This window comes from Hyperolius riggenbachi, chromosome 2 (assembly GCF_040937935.1).
Source record: "Hyperolius riggenbachi isolate aHypRig1 chromosome 2, aHypRig1.pri, whole genome shotgun sequence".
Classification (NCBI taxonomy): Eukaryota; Metazoa; Chordata; class Amphibia; order Anura; family Hyperoliidae; genus Hyperolius; species Hyperolius riggenbachi.
The window spans coordinates 537,087,815-537,105,228 of record NC_090647.1 but is presented as its reverse complement, the minus strand read 5'-3'; the positions used below and the strand labels follow the sequence as shown (position 1 = coordinate 537,105,228).

General features: G+C 40.9%; 1 protein-coding gene across 1 annotated transcript; it reads right to left on the bottom strand.

Annotated features, from left to right (window-relative positions):
• Positions 1 to 9,908: 9,908 nt before the first annotated feature.
• Positions 9,909 to 13,763, bottom strand: LOC137545072 (transmembrane protein 81-like). Its single transcript, XM_068266177.1, has 2 exons — positions 12,893 to 13,763; positions 9,909 to 9,992 (listed from the first exon to the last, which is right to left on the bottom strand). Exon 1 carries the CDS (start codon positions 13,720 to 13,722, stop codon positions 12,910 to 12,912), a length of 813 nt encoding a protein of 270 aa, XP_068122278.1. The 5' UTR covers positions 13,723 to 13,763; the 3' UTR covers positions 9,909 to 9,992; positions 12,893 to 12,909.
• Positions 13,764 to 17,414: the final 3,651 nt, after the last annotated feature.

Genomic DNA, 17,414 nt, shown 5'->3' with positions numbered 1-17,414 from the left:
TCTGATTTTTTTTTTTTTAATCCATTTGATTACAGAAAAAACTCTTTTTTTTTTTTTGTAACACAAACGCACACGCCATAGACTGTATTACCTACACTTCTCAAACACAGATATCAGCCTATGATAGGGATTAGATTGTGAGCCATTTGGAGGAACAGGTAAAGGAGAAGGTTGTCCTTTGTACAGCGTTGTCCTAGATCACAGCTTTGTAAACTTTTTTTTTTTTAATGCAAAACCAGCCTCCGATCACATCCTGGCAGACTCGGCTTTGTCCCATTTTCTAAAAAAAAAAAAAATCAGGGACCATGCGCTCATGCAAGCGTGTGTTCTGTACTAATCTCTCCTTTAGCGAGTTGATGAGTATTGGTGTCATCTGGACCAGAGAGCGTCATGAGTCCGCCGTCGATTGGCATTTAAAAGTATGGGGCATTTTTTTTTTAACACAAACATTTAAGAAAAAAAATTCCCAATGCAGGTAAACCCGGAATTACAATTGCTGTGAACATCACTCAGTACATCACTCAGCACATTAGTTAATTCACCTCAATTACACATTTGTGGATTTCCTGATCTGCTGTCCTTCCTTCTCCCCCCCCCCCCCCCAAAAAAAATCCTACAGTTTCAAAAATTTGTCACCTGTACCACAACGCCCTACACCATTCAGCAATGTCCACGCTCCCTTCATTTTTTACTCTACTGGCAGCTATTTATTATAATGGGAGTACTAGATGGAATCAAAGCCATTTTGGAGAAACAGTGAAGCTAGAGGACATTGCAGAACGAGGTCGGCTACCATGCTCTAAAAAAAAAAAAATTACACGGCAAAATTAGTTTACACTGAAATTCATAAGGGTTCACATAAAACAGCGTGAACAAGCTAGCATTTTGTAATTGTGCTTTCTACATTTTTATATTACATTTTAGGTGCGTTTTGTGTGTGTTTGTTTTTAGCGCAGATGCAGTTTAAGTGTATTCAATTGCATTTGCGGTTCGCTAATAGAAAACGCATATGCATTTTTAAATTTAAATATATGCAAATCATTAGAAAGACAACAGGAACACGTAAAATATATATATTTTTTATTTAAAAACGAATAAAAAACACCCAAATGCATATGCATTACCATAGACTTTCACTATGTTCATTTTGCCAGCAAGCCTGCATATTATGCAACACTGCTAGCATTTGCAGAACTCTTACTGTAAAAACACATGCGTTTTTCCTGCAGCCTATAGACTTCCATTAGTGGCACAAAACGCTGCGTTTTACACTACACTAGCATTTCTGCTTTGTGTGGACCCATCCTCAAATCGGTACACCTTTGAATATCAATTACATAAGCTCTTCTAACAGGTACCTTTTTTGAACCCTCCCTTCTCTCTCACAACTATCAGAATCTCGGTATCTACTGCTGCTGCCACTACTAGTTCTCTTCAAAGCCTGTAGAACCAAAGAATAAGTAAATGCAGGAGACAAAGTTCAATTTACTCTCCAACCACATAAGTAAAAAAAAGAAAACATGTTTACAATCATTACCCTCATTCTTTCTCTACTTGTATCAGAAGATTGACTTGCACGATTCCTGGCATTAAGGTGCTTATTTAATTTACTCTTATTGAATTTGTCGTGCCGTGAGTTTTTTTTCTAAACTATTAAAAATACACATGGAGAAGAATTCAATTTTACCTAGAAAACAAACAGACAGATTAACAATGTCCTCCTCATTTATTTGTGTTAGATCTTCCTAAAAAAAAAAAGACTGTCATAAAAATTTTCAAATATTTTTTTAATGGTAAAAAAAAAATAATTTAACTTACATCTACATCCTCATGTGCATTAATTTCTTGCTCATTGATTGGACTATCAACCTATGTAACATTTAAAAAAATGAGAGATACTTATCCAAGGAGAGGGAAGGCTCGGGGTCCTATAGAGCCTTCCGGCTCCTCTCCTGGTCCCCTCGTTCCAGTGCTGGCTCGCCCGGTAGCAGTATTTGACTAATTTAGTCAAATACTGCTTTACCCGGCCGAAGGAGGCTTCAGAAGTCTTCAGGGAACCAGAGTGCTCCTGATGAAGGGCGGCCCTGTACTGCACCTGCGCAAGCACGCTCACGCCTGTGCAGTATGGAGCCGCACATCTTTGGGAGGACACGGCTCCCAAAGACTTCCAAATACCCTTTCAGCGGGGGATTGAAACCGGGGGGGGGGGGGAGCCAGCACAGGATAGAGAGCACAGAGTGAGGAGACGGAAGGCTCTATACGACCCAGAGCCTTCCCTCTCCTTTTATTTGCCCATTTGTCTTGGTTATCACAACATATAAATTATGTCCCTAGTACAAAGTATAGTGACAGTATATTGTTTGGAAATAAAGGTGTATTTTTTCTTTGTTGTGTTTTTTTATGTTCTTATTGTTCACTACCAAGGATTAAAAGTCCTTATTTGCATAACTAAAAGGAATACGCCCTCATGGCATACATATTTACAAAGCTGAGTCCCTAAGGTAAAGATTTATGTATTCTTTTTTTCAAATCTGTCACTTTTGGGGGGTTTAACAAGTGTTTTATTTTGGTACAGAGTTTATGAAAATACCAATATTATTGCTTTTCATTCACTTTGGCAGTTAGAAAAATTAACATGGAATACACCTCAACTTTCTTACTACCCAAATTGTATTCTCTTGCTTGTCATGGTTAAAATGATACCCTATATACACAATCACATAGCATTTTGGGCTCACAGCACACTATTAACCGCAAGTAGCGCCAATGGATTTTTCAAAGCCATTTTTTTCAACAAATGCAGCAATGTCATTCTTTCTTAGCAAAGCCCATGGAGTGTCAGAACATTCAATACATGTCATAAATGTTACCATTCTGAAAATTAGAGACCCAGGCCTACTCAGATATACATATTTGGTAACATTGGGACGTATGCGATTTTGCTGAAGTTGCACCATAACTCTGAAATAAAATGTTCAAAAATGCAATTTTCAGTTTGGCAGTATGGAGAATTCACATGACATAGGCCTCAATCCTGAAACACACCAAAATCTATTCTACAGGTTGTCACAGTTAAAACAAAACCAAATGACAGTGATGACAAATGCAATGGAACTTACCCACTTGACGTGGCAGGAACGTTGGCCTCACTGTGGATCATTGTTGGGATCATCACATCCCTCTTGTCAAAGTATTTTAGTTCGAGGAGTTCGCCACATCTGAGGCTGTAGGACTGTCCTCTATGTAGTTTTTTGTTCACTACCTGTAGTGGGAGGCCTACACGGTTGGATCTAACTGTCCCACATGCTCCAGTCTTGGCCGAGTACAGGAACTTAAACAAAGGTACACTTGAATAAAAATTTATCTACATAGAGGTGGTACCCCTGGTAAAGGTAAGGGATTAAAAGATTAATCTCAATCACAATCTTCCCACTGGTGCCAATGTACTGTGGGCACCCAGCTGGCTGTAAAGCGGAGTCCTTGCCTTCGTATATTGTAAAGGCGAAGGTGTAGCCAGTGCCACTCTCACATGCCTTGTACATTTTTACCCCATATCTTGCCCTCTTGCTAGGTATGTACTGCTTAATGGCAAGTCTACCATGAAATGATACAAGGGACTCGTCTACTGCAATGTCACGGTCTGGGGTGTAGAGATCTCGGAATACTGGAGTAAGGTGGGTCAGCACGGGCCTTAACTTGAATAACCTATCATGGGGAGGGTCAGTCAGTGAAACATGGTTGGTATTATCATTGAAATGAAAAAACTTAGATAGTAAGTCAAATCGCTGCCTTTTCATTGTTGCTGGGTAGAGGGGAGCACTGTGATAGAAGTCCTTGGACCAATACATTCTCAGTTGTGGCTTTGTTGTGACACCCATGCTGAGAATCAAGCCAATGAAAATTTTAAATTCGGGCACGTTGGTGGGCTTCCATTTTGTCACAGTCCAGTGGGTGGGGCTTTCAGCTAAAAATTGTTCAGCATAGAGATTAGTCTGCTCAACCATATGCTGCCAAAAGTCCACCGTAATAAAGAGCTGGTAGAGCTCAATGGGTGACAGATTGTCAGTAGGCATTGACACACCAGGAGTGGCTGTAAAGGGTGGTATATTGGGCACCTCAAAATTAGGGGGTGACCAAGTGCCATTAAGGATATGATCTGGTACTGGTTGCCTGCGAGGTACCGATGGCCGCCCACCCTGTCTGCTGGCTCCCCTCTGCCCAGTGCTGCTGCTGGCTGCTGTGGTGTTGCCAGCTGAGACTCCAACTATGGCCTCTGACTGACCTGACGGTTCCTCATCAGGGGAATCAGGATCGTCCCAACACAATTGGTGAGATGGCAGCCCTCCGGACTCTGATTCAGATACTGAAAGCTCAGAGTCGCTTGGAGGGGACCACTCGCTGCCTGAGTCATCCCCACTGCTGCTCTGTTCGCAGAAGGCAACTGCCTCCTCCAAAGAAAAGCGCCTCCTCGCCATACTAAAAAGAGATTAGAAATAAAAGTATAAAAAAAAACCCTATCAATCTATTTCTTTCTTTTTTTTTCTACCATTTCAGCCGCCCAGACGTGAAGCTAACGTCCGGACGGCTGCTGTGCTGCGCTCCCGCTGTTCGGCGCGCTCCCCCGTGTTCCCGTGGTGTCCGCTGCTAGCCCTGGGATCAGTGAAAGGGAACATGGTTCCCGATCACCGATCCCTGTCCCCCGCAGAAAAACCGAAGCGCTCACCCGTGAGACTTCAGTTCTTCTGCCCGGAACAATTTCCGCATCCCCCTTGTACTTCCGCTTAGCGAGAAGTACAAGGAGGGAAAACAAAAACGAAGGTGGCCATCTTGTGGTCAAATAGTAAAACTACATCTACACATTTTTTTACATTACACTCTACACATTTTACAATATTAAAAATGCCCTGTTTATGTCCCACACCAACATATTACCCAAATACATTTTTTAATGAAAAAAAGAAAAAAATACAATAAAAAAAAGTTACCTAAGGGTCTGAACTTTTTAAATATGCATTTGAAGGGGGTATACTACTAACATTTTTTAAATTATAAGCTTGTAAATAGTGATGGACGCAACAAGGAAACAATGCACCTTTATTTCCAAATAAAATATTGGCTCCATACATTGTGATAGGGACAAAATTTAAATGGTATAATAACCGATATATACGGGCAAATAAAATACATAGGTTTTAATCATGGTAGCGTGGATTATTTTAAAGCTATAATGGCCGAAAACTGAGAAATTACAATTTTTTTCAATTTTTTCTTATTAATCCTGTTAAAATGCATTTATAAATAAATAATTCTTAGCAAAATGTACCACCCAAAGAAAGCCTAATTAGTGGCGGAAAAAACAAGATATAGATCAATAAATTGTGTTAAGTAGTGATAAAGTTATTAACGAATGAATGGGAGATGAAAATTGCTCTGATGCAGAAGGTGAAGAATCCCCGCGGGCTGAAATGGTTAAAGTGAGTTTTTTTTTTTCTATTTTTTTTTTAATTATAGATTGAAATAGATAGATAAAATAGATAAAGAGTAGATAGAAAGAGTAGAGAGGGTGAAAGTACCCAAAAGTTAGAGGAAGGGGGGTTAGAAAGAATAAATGGCAAGGAGAGGGAGGATCAGGGGATAAGGGGGTTGATATGGAGATAAAATCAAGGAATGGGGGGCAACATTTTAATAAAAGAAGTCCTACCACACTGCTGCAGTCTCTCTCTCAGCTCCTGTCAGCACAGATCACTCACAGAATCTGTGATGACAGAGAGCTGTGAGAGAGAGAGCGAAACTTTTGTTTATAAACACTTAGCAGAATGTACATTGTTACCGGTTGTAACAATGTGCATTCTGCCTGTAAACACATCTGATTGGTTAAGGGACCTGCTGCACAATGCGCCTATCTGGAGGGATAGACCACAAATCAAAATACCTCCACCTCCTTTTCATTCGAACAAGATTACTCTTACCAATTGACATAGACTATTCCTCAAGTGAAAAAAAACAAACAAACACAAAATAACTTTAATAGTTCTATGTTTGTTCACAAATTCTATTTATGTGCTTGTTTAAAAAAAAAAAAAATTACTGCAACATTCTAACATTTCTATCTCAAGCCCTTCTTCATGTATGAGAATGACATTTTTACACTTTGTTATGAATTAACCACTTTACCGCTGAGGGTTTTTTACCCCTTTGGGATCAAAGCAATTTTCACCTGTCAGCACTCCTCCCATTCTTTCGCCAATAACTTAATCACAACAAAAGGATCTATAGCTTGTTTTTTTCGCCACCAATTAGGCTTTTTTTGGAAGGTACATTCTGCTAAGAATTATTATATTCTAAACACATTTTAATTGGAATAATAAGAAAAAAAATAAAATTCATTATTTCTCAGTTTTTGGCCATTATAGTGTTAAAATGAAATGTTCTACTGTGGATACATTTTATTTGTCCAGGTTATTGCAACGTTTAAAAAATTTCCCTAGTACAATGTTTGGCGCCAATAAAGGTAATTTTTTTTCAGTTTTGCGTTTTTACTTTACGGGCTTGTAATTAGTGATAAAGTAACAGTAATATATCCTCTTGACATAAATATTAAAGATAAAGTTTGGGTACTATGGGAGGGTGTGGTAGGGAAATAGTTAATTATAAAAGTCAGTGTTGGGATTTTTATTAAATAAAAGTGGATTTTGGTGTAATTTACTATTTGGACACAAGATGTTCTCAGTCATGATTTCCGATTGGCACTGTAACAACAGGAAGATACAATGAATACAACTCATAGACACTGGCGTTCATTGAATTAGGGACTTAGATGAATGAATGGGAACTGCATTCCCATTCATTCATCTCTCCGCTAACGGGCGAGGACGGGAGCGCACGCAGGAGTGCGCAGCGGCCACCAGCAGCTTAAAACTTACATTCGCGGCCCTGGTACTTCAAGCGAAGTTTTCCTGGGCCGTGAATATACTGCACAAGATGAGTTAAGTAGTCAACTGAACTTTAATAAACAAGTACAATATTCAACTGTCCACCTTCAATTTAAAATTACATGTTCATAGTAAGAATAATTTGAAAAACAAACAATGGTTTGGTTTAGAAAATAGTTTCTCCTACTTCTTCAGTTTTAGTTAATTTTGACTTCCAGTCAATTTCTTTTAATCTAAAACATTTCCAGTGACTTAAGACCATTGCCATGGAAAAACTAAGCAGTTAAAAGCTGACAGAAACGATAAATTAGTAAGATACCAGCCAGCCTTCCCTACTCACTTGCATACTATTTTGGCAGTTAGACTTATCAACTACTGTTCAGGTAATGCTATATTGAAATCAAAGGAAAAATGGAGAATCTTTCATGATGAGATGGACTAGACTAAAACCTGTCTGTTCTGTCAGCTTACTTTTCGCGATAGTGGTCTGTTAAAGTGGTCTAACACCCAGCATTTCAACTTTGCTTTAAAAGATTGCTTACAGCTTATAAACTATTATGCCAGAAATTCACTGAATGGATTAAACATGACATTTTAGTGCTGCATTTAGCTAGAAATACTCCTCCGTGATTGCTTGTTTAGTTACAAATGTATCTATCTACAATGTAACAAACAAACACTGCTCTGAGAGAACAAAGAGGGCTTCCCCAGCAGGCTTTTCAAAGGTCTATTTGTATTCCAAATAAAGATACATTTTGTAACTAAAGATAAGAACGGATGCAGCTGGTTACACACTCAAAACGTGCAGAAGAACGGCTCCTGCACGCGTTGCGGCGTGTCTTCGGGAATCTGCGGTGCGACGCTGAGTAGCGGCGGTAGTAGTTAATTTACCCGAAGGGGAAGCGCCGATTCCCGATGATAAAATGTGCTGGGATGCGTCGTACCGCAACGCATCGAAACGCAGCGTCGGGTGTGAAAGGTAAAATGAAAGTCTATGGACTTTCCTTTTACCTTGGTTAACGCAAAGTATAGACTTTGCGTTAAAACGCCGAAAGAGGGCTCTGGTGTGAAAAAGCCCTTAAACCTTGTTTTACTACATGAAATATCACGTTTTCTACACATCCAACAAATATATATTCCTAATATGTCATTAAAACATATATACATTTAAATGAAAATAAAGAATAGTTTACACAATGCTACCACATAATTTAAAAAAACAGCAACTTTAATGCATTCTAAATGTATTTCAGTTAAAAAGAACATACTGTACTGAACAATGTTCCTACATTTTATTTTATATTATTTTTTTTACAAAAAAGGTTCTCACTTAATGAGGATCTGCTTTCAGATTATTTAAAGAAAATCTGTAACGAAAAAAGTTCCCCTAGGGGGTACTCGCCTCGGGTGGGGGAAGCCTCCGGATCCCATTGAGGCTTCCCCCATCCTCCTGTGTCCCACGGCGGCAGCGATAAAGCTCCCCGAACAGCAGGGATGTAAATATTTACCTTCCCGGCTCCAGTGCAGGCGCAGTATCGGCTCTCCGCTCGGAGATATATGGAAATAACCGATCGCTGTTGGGCCACTCTACTGCGCAGACGCAAGTCTCCTGCGCCTGTGCAGTGGAGCGGACCAGAAGGAGATCGGCTGTTTTCACCTACCTCTGTGGGAAGAGCTGCAACAGCAACCCCCCCCCCCCCCCCCCCCGGAGCCATAAAAGGTAAATATTGCACAGCCTGACAAATTGTCGGCTGTGCGTTTCGTGGGCTGCAGCGAGACCGCTGTTGGACACAGGAGGGCGGGGTAAGTCTCGATAGGGTCCAGAGGCTTCCCCCTACTGAGGTTAGTACCCCCCAGGGGAACTTTTTTTCATTACAGAATCTCTTTAAAAAAACACACACACACACAAAAACTATTTTCCCCCCTTTGCAAATAATATGCATAATAGGGGAATATCTTCTTTTTTCTTGGCCTTAGAAAGTCAAATTATGTAGTATTCCCTATCCTCCTTTAAAAAAAAAATCAATAATGAGTCACAAATATTTTGCTTTGTGTCAAAAAAATGACAAGCCCCTTGACAGAAGAAAGAACATCTGAATAATTTCATAAAATTAACACATGAACATAAGTTGATGTTTACAAGAACAATAACTTAAAAACAGTTGAAAAAAAAAAACTATGTACATTTTTTCAACTAAGTATATTTAATATAAGGTTTTTATGATTTAGGAATTTTTTATTGTGTATTATCTGGTTATTGTGCATATACCTCTTAGCCATTGTCTATTTTTAATTGCTTCAGCCTATGACAGCCGATCACTGTGCAGCCTCGGCTGTCTCCAGTACAGCGCGGCCGCCGATCGCAGCACTGTACATGTAAATAGACTGCGATCACGCCGTTTCCGCTCAGAGACTGAAGAGGGGGCAAAACTCCGCCCCCCGAGCAGGGGATGCGCACGCAGCGCGTGCACGATCTCATGCAAATTAGAACCCCAGGACTTGACGCCAATTGGCGTTAGGCGGTCCTGGGGCTGCCGTCGCGTCCACGCCCATGGGCGTTGGGTGGTCTTTAGGTAATGAATGTAACGCTGTTGGGTACAGTGAAAGGTACTTTCTGTTAAGTTATCCTGTTATAGGTCTCCTAATATAAATAGTAAGTCATACATATCCACAATAGACGTTTTCTGTGATATATGTACTCTACTAAGGTAGAGAACTAAATATACCACAGTATAGGTAACTAGATACGAGTGAAGCCCCAACACTGTTAAGACCTGGAATCCATTTAGAGCGATCTTCTGATTGTTTTGTGATTTGAAAAAACTCTTGTTAATGTAATGCTATGGATGTAATCCAATTTGAGCATAGTGACCAAATTTTAGTAAAATTGGTCATGGCGTTTTAAAGTGATATACATACACATACACACACACATACATGGAATTATCCAATTTTATTTACAGTATATACACAGAGGGTTTTTTTTGGAGATGTCGACTTGTGGAATGCCAATGTTGTCCATCTGGAGAGATGCCCATTTTGAGTATGAACCAAGGATATCTGTACAGAACAAAAAATAAATATATGTTCAGTTTCCAATTGCATAAGGTTTTTAAAATACAGAAGTCATTAAATCAATAATTGTTAACAAATGTCACCTCTAGTGATGATCATAATCTGCTAATTACGATTACGCAAAATTACAAGTACATTTTCGCAATTACGCATACACGCAATTACAGATTCTTAATTCAATTGACTTTGTCTATTCATTCGTAATTACGCATTAATTTACGCGTAATTTCATGCTGGCGGTGAATAGCAAAGCCCCCATACATGCTATTGCTACCAAAATTGTTACATATGTTACAAAAAAATTCAAAAAGACCTTGTAGTTTGAGAAAATCGATTTTAAAATTAGAAGAAAAATGGTTTTTAAATGACAGTTTAAAAACCTTTTTGTTTGTAATTTTAAAATCGATTTTCTCAAAAACTACAAGGTCTTTTTGAACAATTCTTTTTGTAACTTCTTCTTAACATATGTAGCAAATTTGGTAGTAATGGCATGTACGGAGGCATTGCTATTTACCTCCAAAGTTGGCATGAAATTCTGCGTAATTTACGCGTAAATTCATGCATAATTACAAATGAGAAAAAATGAACTACGAAATTGATTACACTATTCTTTGGAAATGTTTCATTACGATGCGTAATTGTGTATTACGATGCGTAATTATGCATGGCCATAATTTCTGCTCATCACTAGTCCTCTCTATGGCAAGGGTGTCAAACTCAATCATGTAAGGGGCCAAAATCTAACACCTAGTCTAAGTTGCAGGCCAAATTGTTTATTAAAAACGAAACCTATAGGGAAATATGGATACTTACCTGGGTAGAATAAATCCTCTGGATAATCCAAAGGCTTCCCACGTCCCTCTCCTCCTTGCTATTTCAGCGCTGAGACCCATGCAAGGCCATCTACAAGGGCTTGGCGACGCACAAGTGCAAAGGACTCACCCCTGCGTACTAGCATGGAGTCGTACGGGCTTTGCTTTTTCTGTTGAGCCTGAGTGGCGTCTCTGTACAACTGCACAGGAGAGAGCCGTCAGGGGTCCTGGTGCTGGAATAGTAAGGTGGAGGGGGATGGGTAAAGCAGGCAATTTGGAGGGGGCCGAAAATGTGGGTGCCGCCATGGGCGCCTACAAAAGTATCAGCATTGAGATATAATTTGAGCACCCGATGCGCCTGCTATTTATCGGTAACCAAGGACACAAATTATGGCTCAATGCTGATACTTCTACATGGGCATGAATACTTGGTGCCATAACTGTACCGAGTGCTGACTATTGGTGGGAATTGGGTGTCACGTGGGTTTTAAATGCAGGTATTTCGGGTGTGGGTACTGGGTAAGAGGGTGCTTGGTGCAGATAGTGGGAGCCATGTGGAGGCTGAGTGCAGGTGTGAGTATTGAGTAAAATGTCAGGCCTGGGTGCAGGTACTTGGTGTCATGTGAGTGTGAGTACTGGGTGCCAGCTGTGGGGAGAAGGGGTGTGGGTAGATGTTGGGAGAAGTAGCATTCTGTAGTGGTCAGTGTGGGCAGGAAGTCATTGGGGTGCTGGGCGTGGGAGAGGTCAGGTTAGGTGCTGGGAGAGGTCACTACGGGTGCTCCTGGGGACAGGGAGGTTGCCGCTGAGGAAGGGAAAGGCCAATGTGGGTGCTGGGGTTGGTAAGATCCCTGCAGTGCTAATGCTGGAGAGGGAGAGGTCAGTATGGTGCTAGGTAGAAGGAGAGGTCACTGTGGGTACAAGGTTGAGGGAAAGTTCACTGTGAATGCTGTTCCCACACAGCTGTAGGGAAGTTTACACTAGGATTCCTGTTTGGGACCTTTTTAATTCAGTGTCCCAGATAGGGGACAAGCTTCCTGCAGGTGGTGGGCAGGGCTTTTCATGTGCAGTTGGTGGAGGTTATTGTAACCGGTGGGGCTTCCTTTTCATAGCCAAATGGGCCTTTTTTATGGATATTTAAAATGGGGTGCTTGGGCACCCAGAGCCCCCCTGCACGTGCTTGGTGGGGGGAGGGGTGTTTATGGTTAGGCGTCATGAAGGTAGGTAGGTAAAGTTAGGCATCAGGCCGGTACTGTAGTTTGGGCACAGTGAAAGTTTAATGTTTGGTGTTTAACCACCCTGGCGTTCTATCGTTCTATTAAATGTGCCAGGGTGGCTGCACAGCACTATTTAAATTTTTATTTAAATTTTTTAAATCATGTAGCTAGCCTAGCGCCAGCTACATGATGGCCACTGTGCAGCGGCATACCCCCACCCCTTCCGATCGACTCCGGCGATCAGAGCAAACAGGAAATCCTGTTCAGAACGGGATTTCCTGTTTGGCTTCCCCGTCGCCATGGCGATGATCGGGATGACGTCATTCACGTCATGGCGTCGGAGGGAGTCCCGATCCACCGATCCACCCCTTAGCGCTGCCTGGCACTGATTGGCCAGGCTGCGCATGTGGTCTGGGGGGGGGGGGGGGGGGGCTGTAACACGGCGTGTTTGAAAACCGTCCCACCAGGGCCTGAGAAATCCAGCGCGGCGGTCATGGACGAGCTGAGCTCGTCCATACCGCTAAGCTGGTTAAGGTTTAATTTCTGGTTACTCATAATTTCTTGAAAAACGAGAATTAGACAGAATTACGGGTAACATGATAATTCAACCCCCAAAATACCCATAAATACAAAAATGTTAATTACAAAAAATGTTATCGCGAAAATCGTAATGGTGAGACGTGTGTGGTCGTAATTACGCAAAATTTCGGGCAATTTTATGTGATTACGGATTTACCATTATAATCATAATAGTAATTATGAAAATGCCGCAAACATTTTCAAAAGCATAATTAGCACGTTACGATCATCACTAATTATATCTATAAACCATTGGTTTGGATACATTTTTAGCACTTACCTCTGCCTAAGATGCCTCTAGACTTCGGTCAGCTCTTGTTTTGGCCTCCTCCGGAATAACCGGTATAACCGGTGGCTCAAAAAGGCTGCTACAATGCCAATCATCACTCCGGCTGGGAAGCCAATTCCAAGGATGATGGCTAGCTGCTTCAAAAATGTTTTTGGCTTGGGTCGGGTGACCTTTTTTCTTGTCATCATCGACCTTGCCTTCTTCTTAGCCTTCATCCTTTTCACCTTGAGGTCCATAATGGTCTGGTCAATCACCTGAAGCCCAAAATACATGGCTTTACGGACTTCGCCCTCTTCAGTCCTCTTCATTTCACACCGATACACTCCGGCGTCTGTCTCTTGGATGTTGGTGAAGGTTATTATGCGACCATTGCTTGGGTAAGGTTTAAAGGCATTGGCCTCTGGCTCTGGGATGTTTATTCCAGCAGCCTTTTTCCAGGTGTAGATAAAGTCATCCCGGTTGCTTTCAGCAAACTGTTCGGTCTGACAGTCCAGAGTGATGCTTTGGCCAACCCCTAGCAGGGTTCGTTCCAAATCGCATTGTACATTTTCATAGCATTCCACAATCGCATTTGTGCAGCGCAAAAGCTTTCCAGCTTTGGTTTTAAAGCAGCGTTTCTCCCTTCTGCTGCCGATTCCACATTGCACATCGCAGGGCGATGGCTCTATAACGTACTCGCCTTCCTCTTTCTTCAGCTCTTCAGGGATGCTGTTATAAACCCCTTCTATAACTTGAAAAAAGTTTTCAGGCACGTCTAGCATACCGATGGTAGGGTGAGAAGTGGCCATTAAAATGGCCGTTATTACAAAAAGAAAACGCATTCTGAATGTCTCAGAACAAAAGAGCTCAGAGTCAGCAATCTGCTCTCTTCGCTACCTATAAAGGCAATGATTATGTGGTGATGCACTCACAGTTATAAGCTTCAGCCTGGTGACATCATAATAGCCTTAGACACACCCCTCAGCCTGGTGACATCATAATAGCCTTAGACACACCCCTCAGCCTTATGACATCATAATAGCCTGGAATTTTACACACATAGCCACGCCCCTGTATAACAAAGAAGGAGACTCTGGAAATAAACTTCAAATAAAATAATATTAGAAGTGCAGTCCGTTTTGAATCTTGAAGCAGCCTATTTACAAATGGCAGTTAGTGATTTCCTGTCAGGTGGACACAGTTATTAGGGAGTATAGCTGAAGAGCTGTTATACGTTTAACATTTCAAAATAACAGTTTTTTCTCCCTGCACTGTTTGTAAAATTATTTTTATGGCCATATGCAGGACAGCACGGTGCAGGCAGTATTTTATAATACTGTACAATGCTATACTGTATACAGCAATTATATGTATCAGAATTTGTATTATAATTGTAACCCCGTAATTATTATGGGAACTTATAGGAAGAAGTAAGGCTCTCCCCAGTAACAATAAGCAGGTTTCTATCATGCTGACAGTATGTATGTATGTATGTATGTTTATATATTATTATTATTTATTGTATTTATAAAGCGCCAACATATTACGCAGCGCATACTATGTATGTATATGTATACTATACTATGTATGTTACTGTCTTAGTCCACTGATGTAGAGTGCAGTGTCTGAACCAGTGATGGGCGAAAATGCTGATAATTTTTGCAAAAATTAATGGGAATAAAATATGTTAAACTCGACTTTTGAGCGTAAATGCTAGCGAAATCCGTATTGTAATTTTTTTTGCATTTGTCACAAATTTTCATGCTAAAAATGTAACTTTTTTTTTTTTGTAATTTAGCTGCAAAAATAATGACTTTTCACATTTTTGCTGAAAAAAAAAAAAAGATTGTTCACATTTTCGTAATTTTTGCCATATTGCAAAAAGGCAAAATATTTTCGATTACATTTTCAATGCGAAAATGACTTTGGCGACACTTCGTGAGGTACGCTGATCTGAATAGTTAGGGCCTATTTGTGCTAGCCGCGTATTGCTGCCTTTTCCTGCATGCAATTTTGGATAGGGAATCGCAGCCTATTGAAATCCATAAGCTGCATCCAAATCGTGTGCAGGAAAAAAAGATGATGCATGCTGCAGTTTTCCGCAGTGCACATCCAAGTCCCTATAGCCATGCATGGCACAGCTAAGTGATTCGCCTACAGACTCCGGGTGCTGCCTCCTATTCAGCAATGTCAATTAGACCCTGAAATGTCAATTTGACTTTGTATACAAATCTTCACAAATGTTTGAATCATCAAGTCCCAATCTTACTTAAAACTAGCCTGTGTTCCTTTTTTGTCACTGAAAATATTAGGCTACTTTCAGGGCCAGAGCACCAAAGCAGCAGGCTAAATTGGTGAAAAGTAACGTGAGAAAGCAAGCGAGCCTGATCTCCCTGCTTTTAGCCACCTGTGCAGTGGCCATCTTGCTCTCTGCGCACGTTTGCGTTGTGGCGAGCGACTGCAGACTTAGGCAGCATTGGAGACGGAGGGGAAAAGGAAGCTTCTGCACTGGAGACGAGCACAGAAGTGAGTGACGCTGATGGCTGCTGCCGTGTGGAGGCGAGCTGTATTGAAAGAGGGGGAATGGGCAAGGGTGGGATTAAGGGAGTCATCAGGCTACCTATACTGAAGGGAACTGGATAGGGGTCATCTCGCTAGCTATACAGAAGGAGGGTGGCTGGTGACATTGGCCTTGGGCGGTAAAGAGTACAAATCCAGCCCTGGCTTCTTTCACACTGACAGGTTGCCTTAGATCGGGGGGGGGGTTGAGTCGGGGTTAGCAGCAGGAGTCCCCCCATTTGGAGTTTATAGATAGGTACGTAGCCAGGTATAAGTTCCCCCTGTATAGGGTATCTAGGTATAGTTTCCCCTAGTATTCTAGTATAGGGAGTATAGTTGCCCCTGTATAGCTAGTATAGTTGCCCCTGTATAGCTGGTATAGTTGCCGCCGGGTAGCCCACTCCCCCCGCGGCCGCCGCTCCCGTTACCTTATGAGCTAAACCGAATGATTTCAATGATGAATGCAATACCTTGGAGAAAAGATTCCGTAGGAGAGGTTACCCACAAAAGGTTATTGATCTTGCAAAGAGTAAAGCAGAAAGTGTCCAGAGACCAGAATTATTAGTAGCTAGAGACAGAACAAGTGATCCTAAACAGGGCAAAACGAGAATAATCAGCACCTTTAATAACCAGTCTATGAATATGAAACGCATAGTGGATCGCCACTGGGCCATATTACAACTTGATCCCCAATTAAGGGACTTCCTACCAAACAGACCGAGCTTCACATATCGGCGTGGCAGGAATTTGGGTGATACCTTAACCCATTCCTACTTACCTGTTAAGACTGGAAACCCAACCAATAAAACCCATAAAAGAACATGGTTAGATTCAGACCTTAAGGGTATGCATAAATATGGTGTAAAACGTACACACATGTAGAAAAATGTCGAAGCTTTGTAGCCCCTAAAAATGGTAGGGTCTTCCAAATACTTGATATTTATAATTGTGAAACTAAAGGTGTTATTTATGCCATTAAGTGTACCTGTTCTCTTCTATATATTGGTGAAACCACCCGCACAGTTAAAGTGGACCCAAATTAAAAATACAAGATTTCAGAAATAAAAACTATTTTCTAAATTATAATAATAAATAGCAGCCTTTTTTCAGCTGCATGATGACAAATATAAAATATTTTACATTTATTGGAGGAACCCCTCCCCTCCTTTCAAATTGCCGGCAAAAAATCCGGCAAACTGGTGGAGTAGATGGTGTCTGGCAATGGAGGAATTGCTAATGGCTGCCCCCAGTATAATCCTAGATATGAAAAGAGAATGGTGAAAAACATGCACTGAAATGCTCATAGGCTTGAAGGAGTGTTTATTTATCTTTGTATGTGTCAGAGTGGTGCTACTAAATATTTTTAATTAAAAAAAATGTTTGGTTTGGGTCCGCTTTAAAACTAGGATTCTGGAGCAACTGGGCGATAGTAAGCATAAACGTAATACCTTGGTTGCTAGACATTTTGTGGAAGATCATGATGGTAACCCTCTCCTCCTGAAATACTGGGTCATACAACAGTGGAAACTGTCTTGATCTAAAACTGAGGCAATTAGTCACAATGGATCTACAGACTGGGCACCCTAAATCCTGGTGGCCTGAATGAGGGCTTTACTTATGCCCATTTTTTTATGAAATAATGATGCTTGATTATCTATGTAGTGATGTGAAGTCTTTAACAATCAGGTAGCTTTTCCACATTCTTAAGCCAGTAGTCCATACCCCATAATTATTTGCATACTATTCCCCTTTAAATGTAGTCACTTATTTTTGTTATTCACATATTGTATGAAAGCATCTGTCAATCAGACTTATCTGTATGGTGTATTATATTGCAGTATGTTTGGCAATAACAAAGTAATTATACATCAGAGTACATAGGCATATTGTTATTAGGCAGAGTTTATTAGCCATTGGGGTTCCCAATTCCTTACCATTTTTATAAACCAGATCCTATTTTATTATCATATTATTT

Bases quoted from the DNA above. Each gene is read 5' to 3' on its own strand.
- LOC137545072 (XM_068266177.1), bottom strand. From the start codon at position 13,722: ATGCGTTTTCTTTTTGTAATAACGGCCATTTTAATGGCCACTTCTCAC.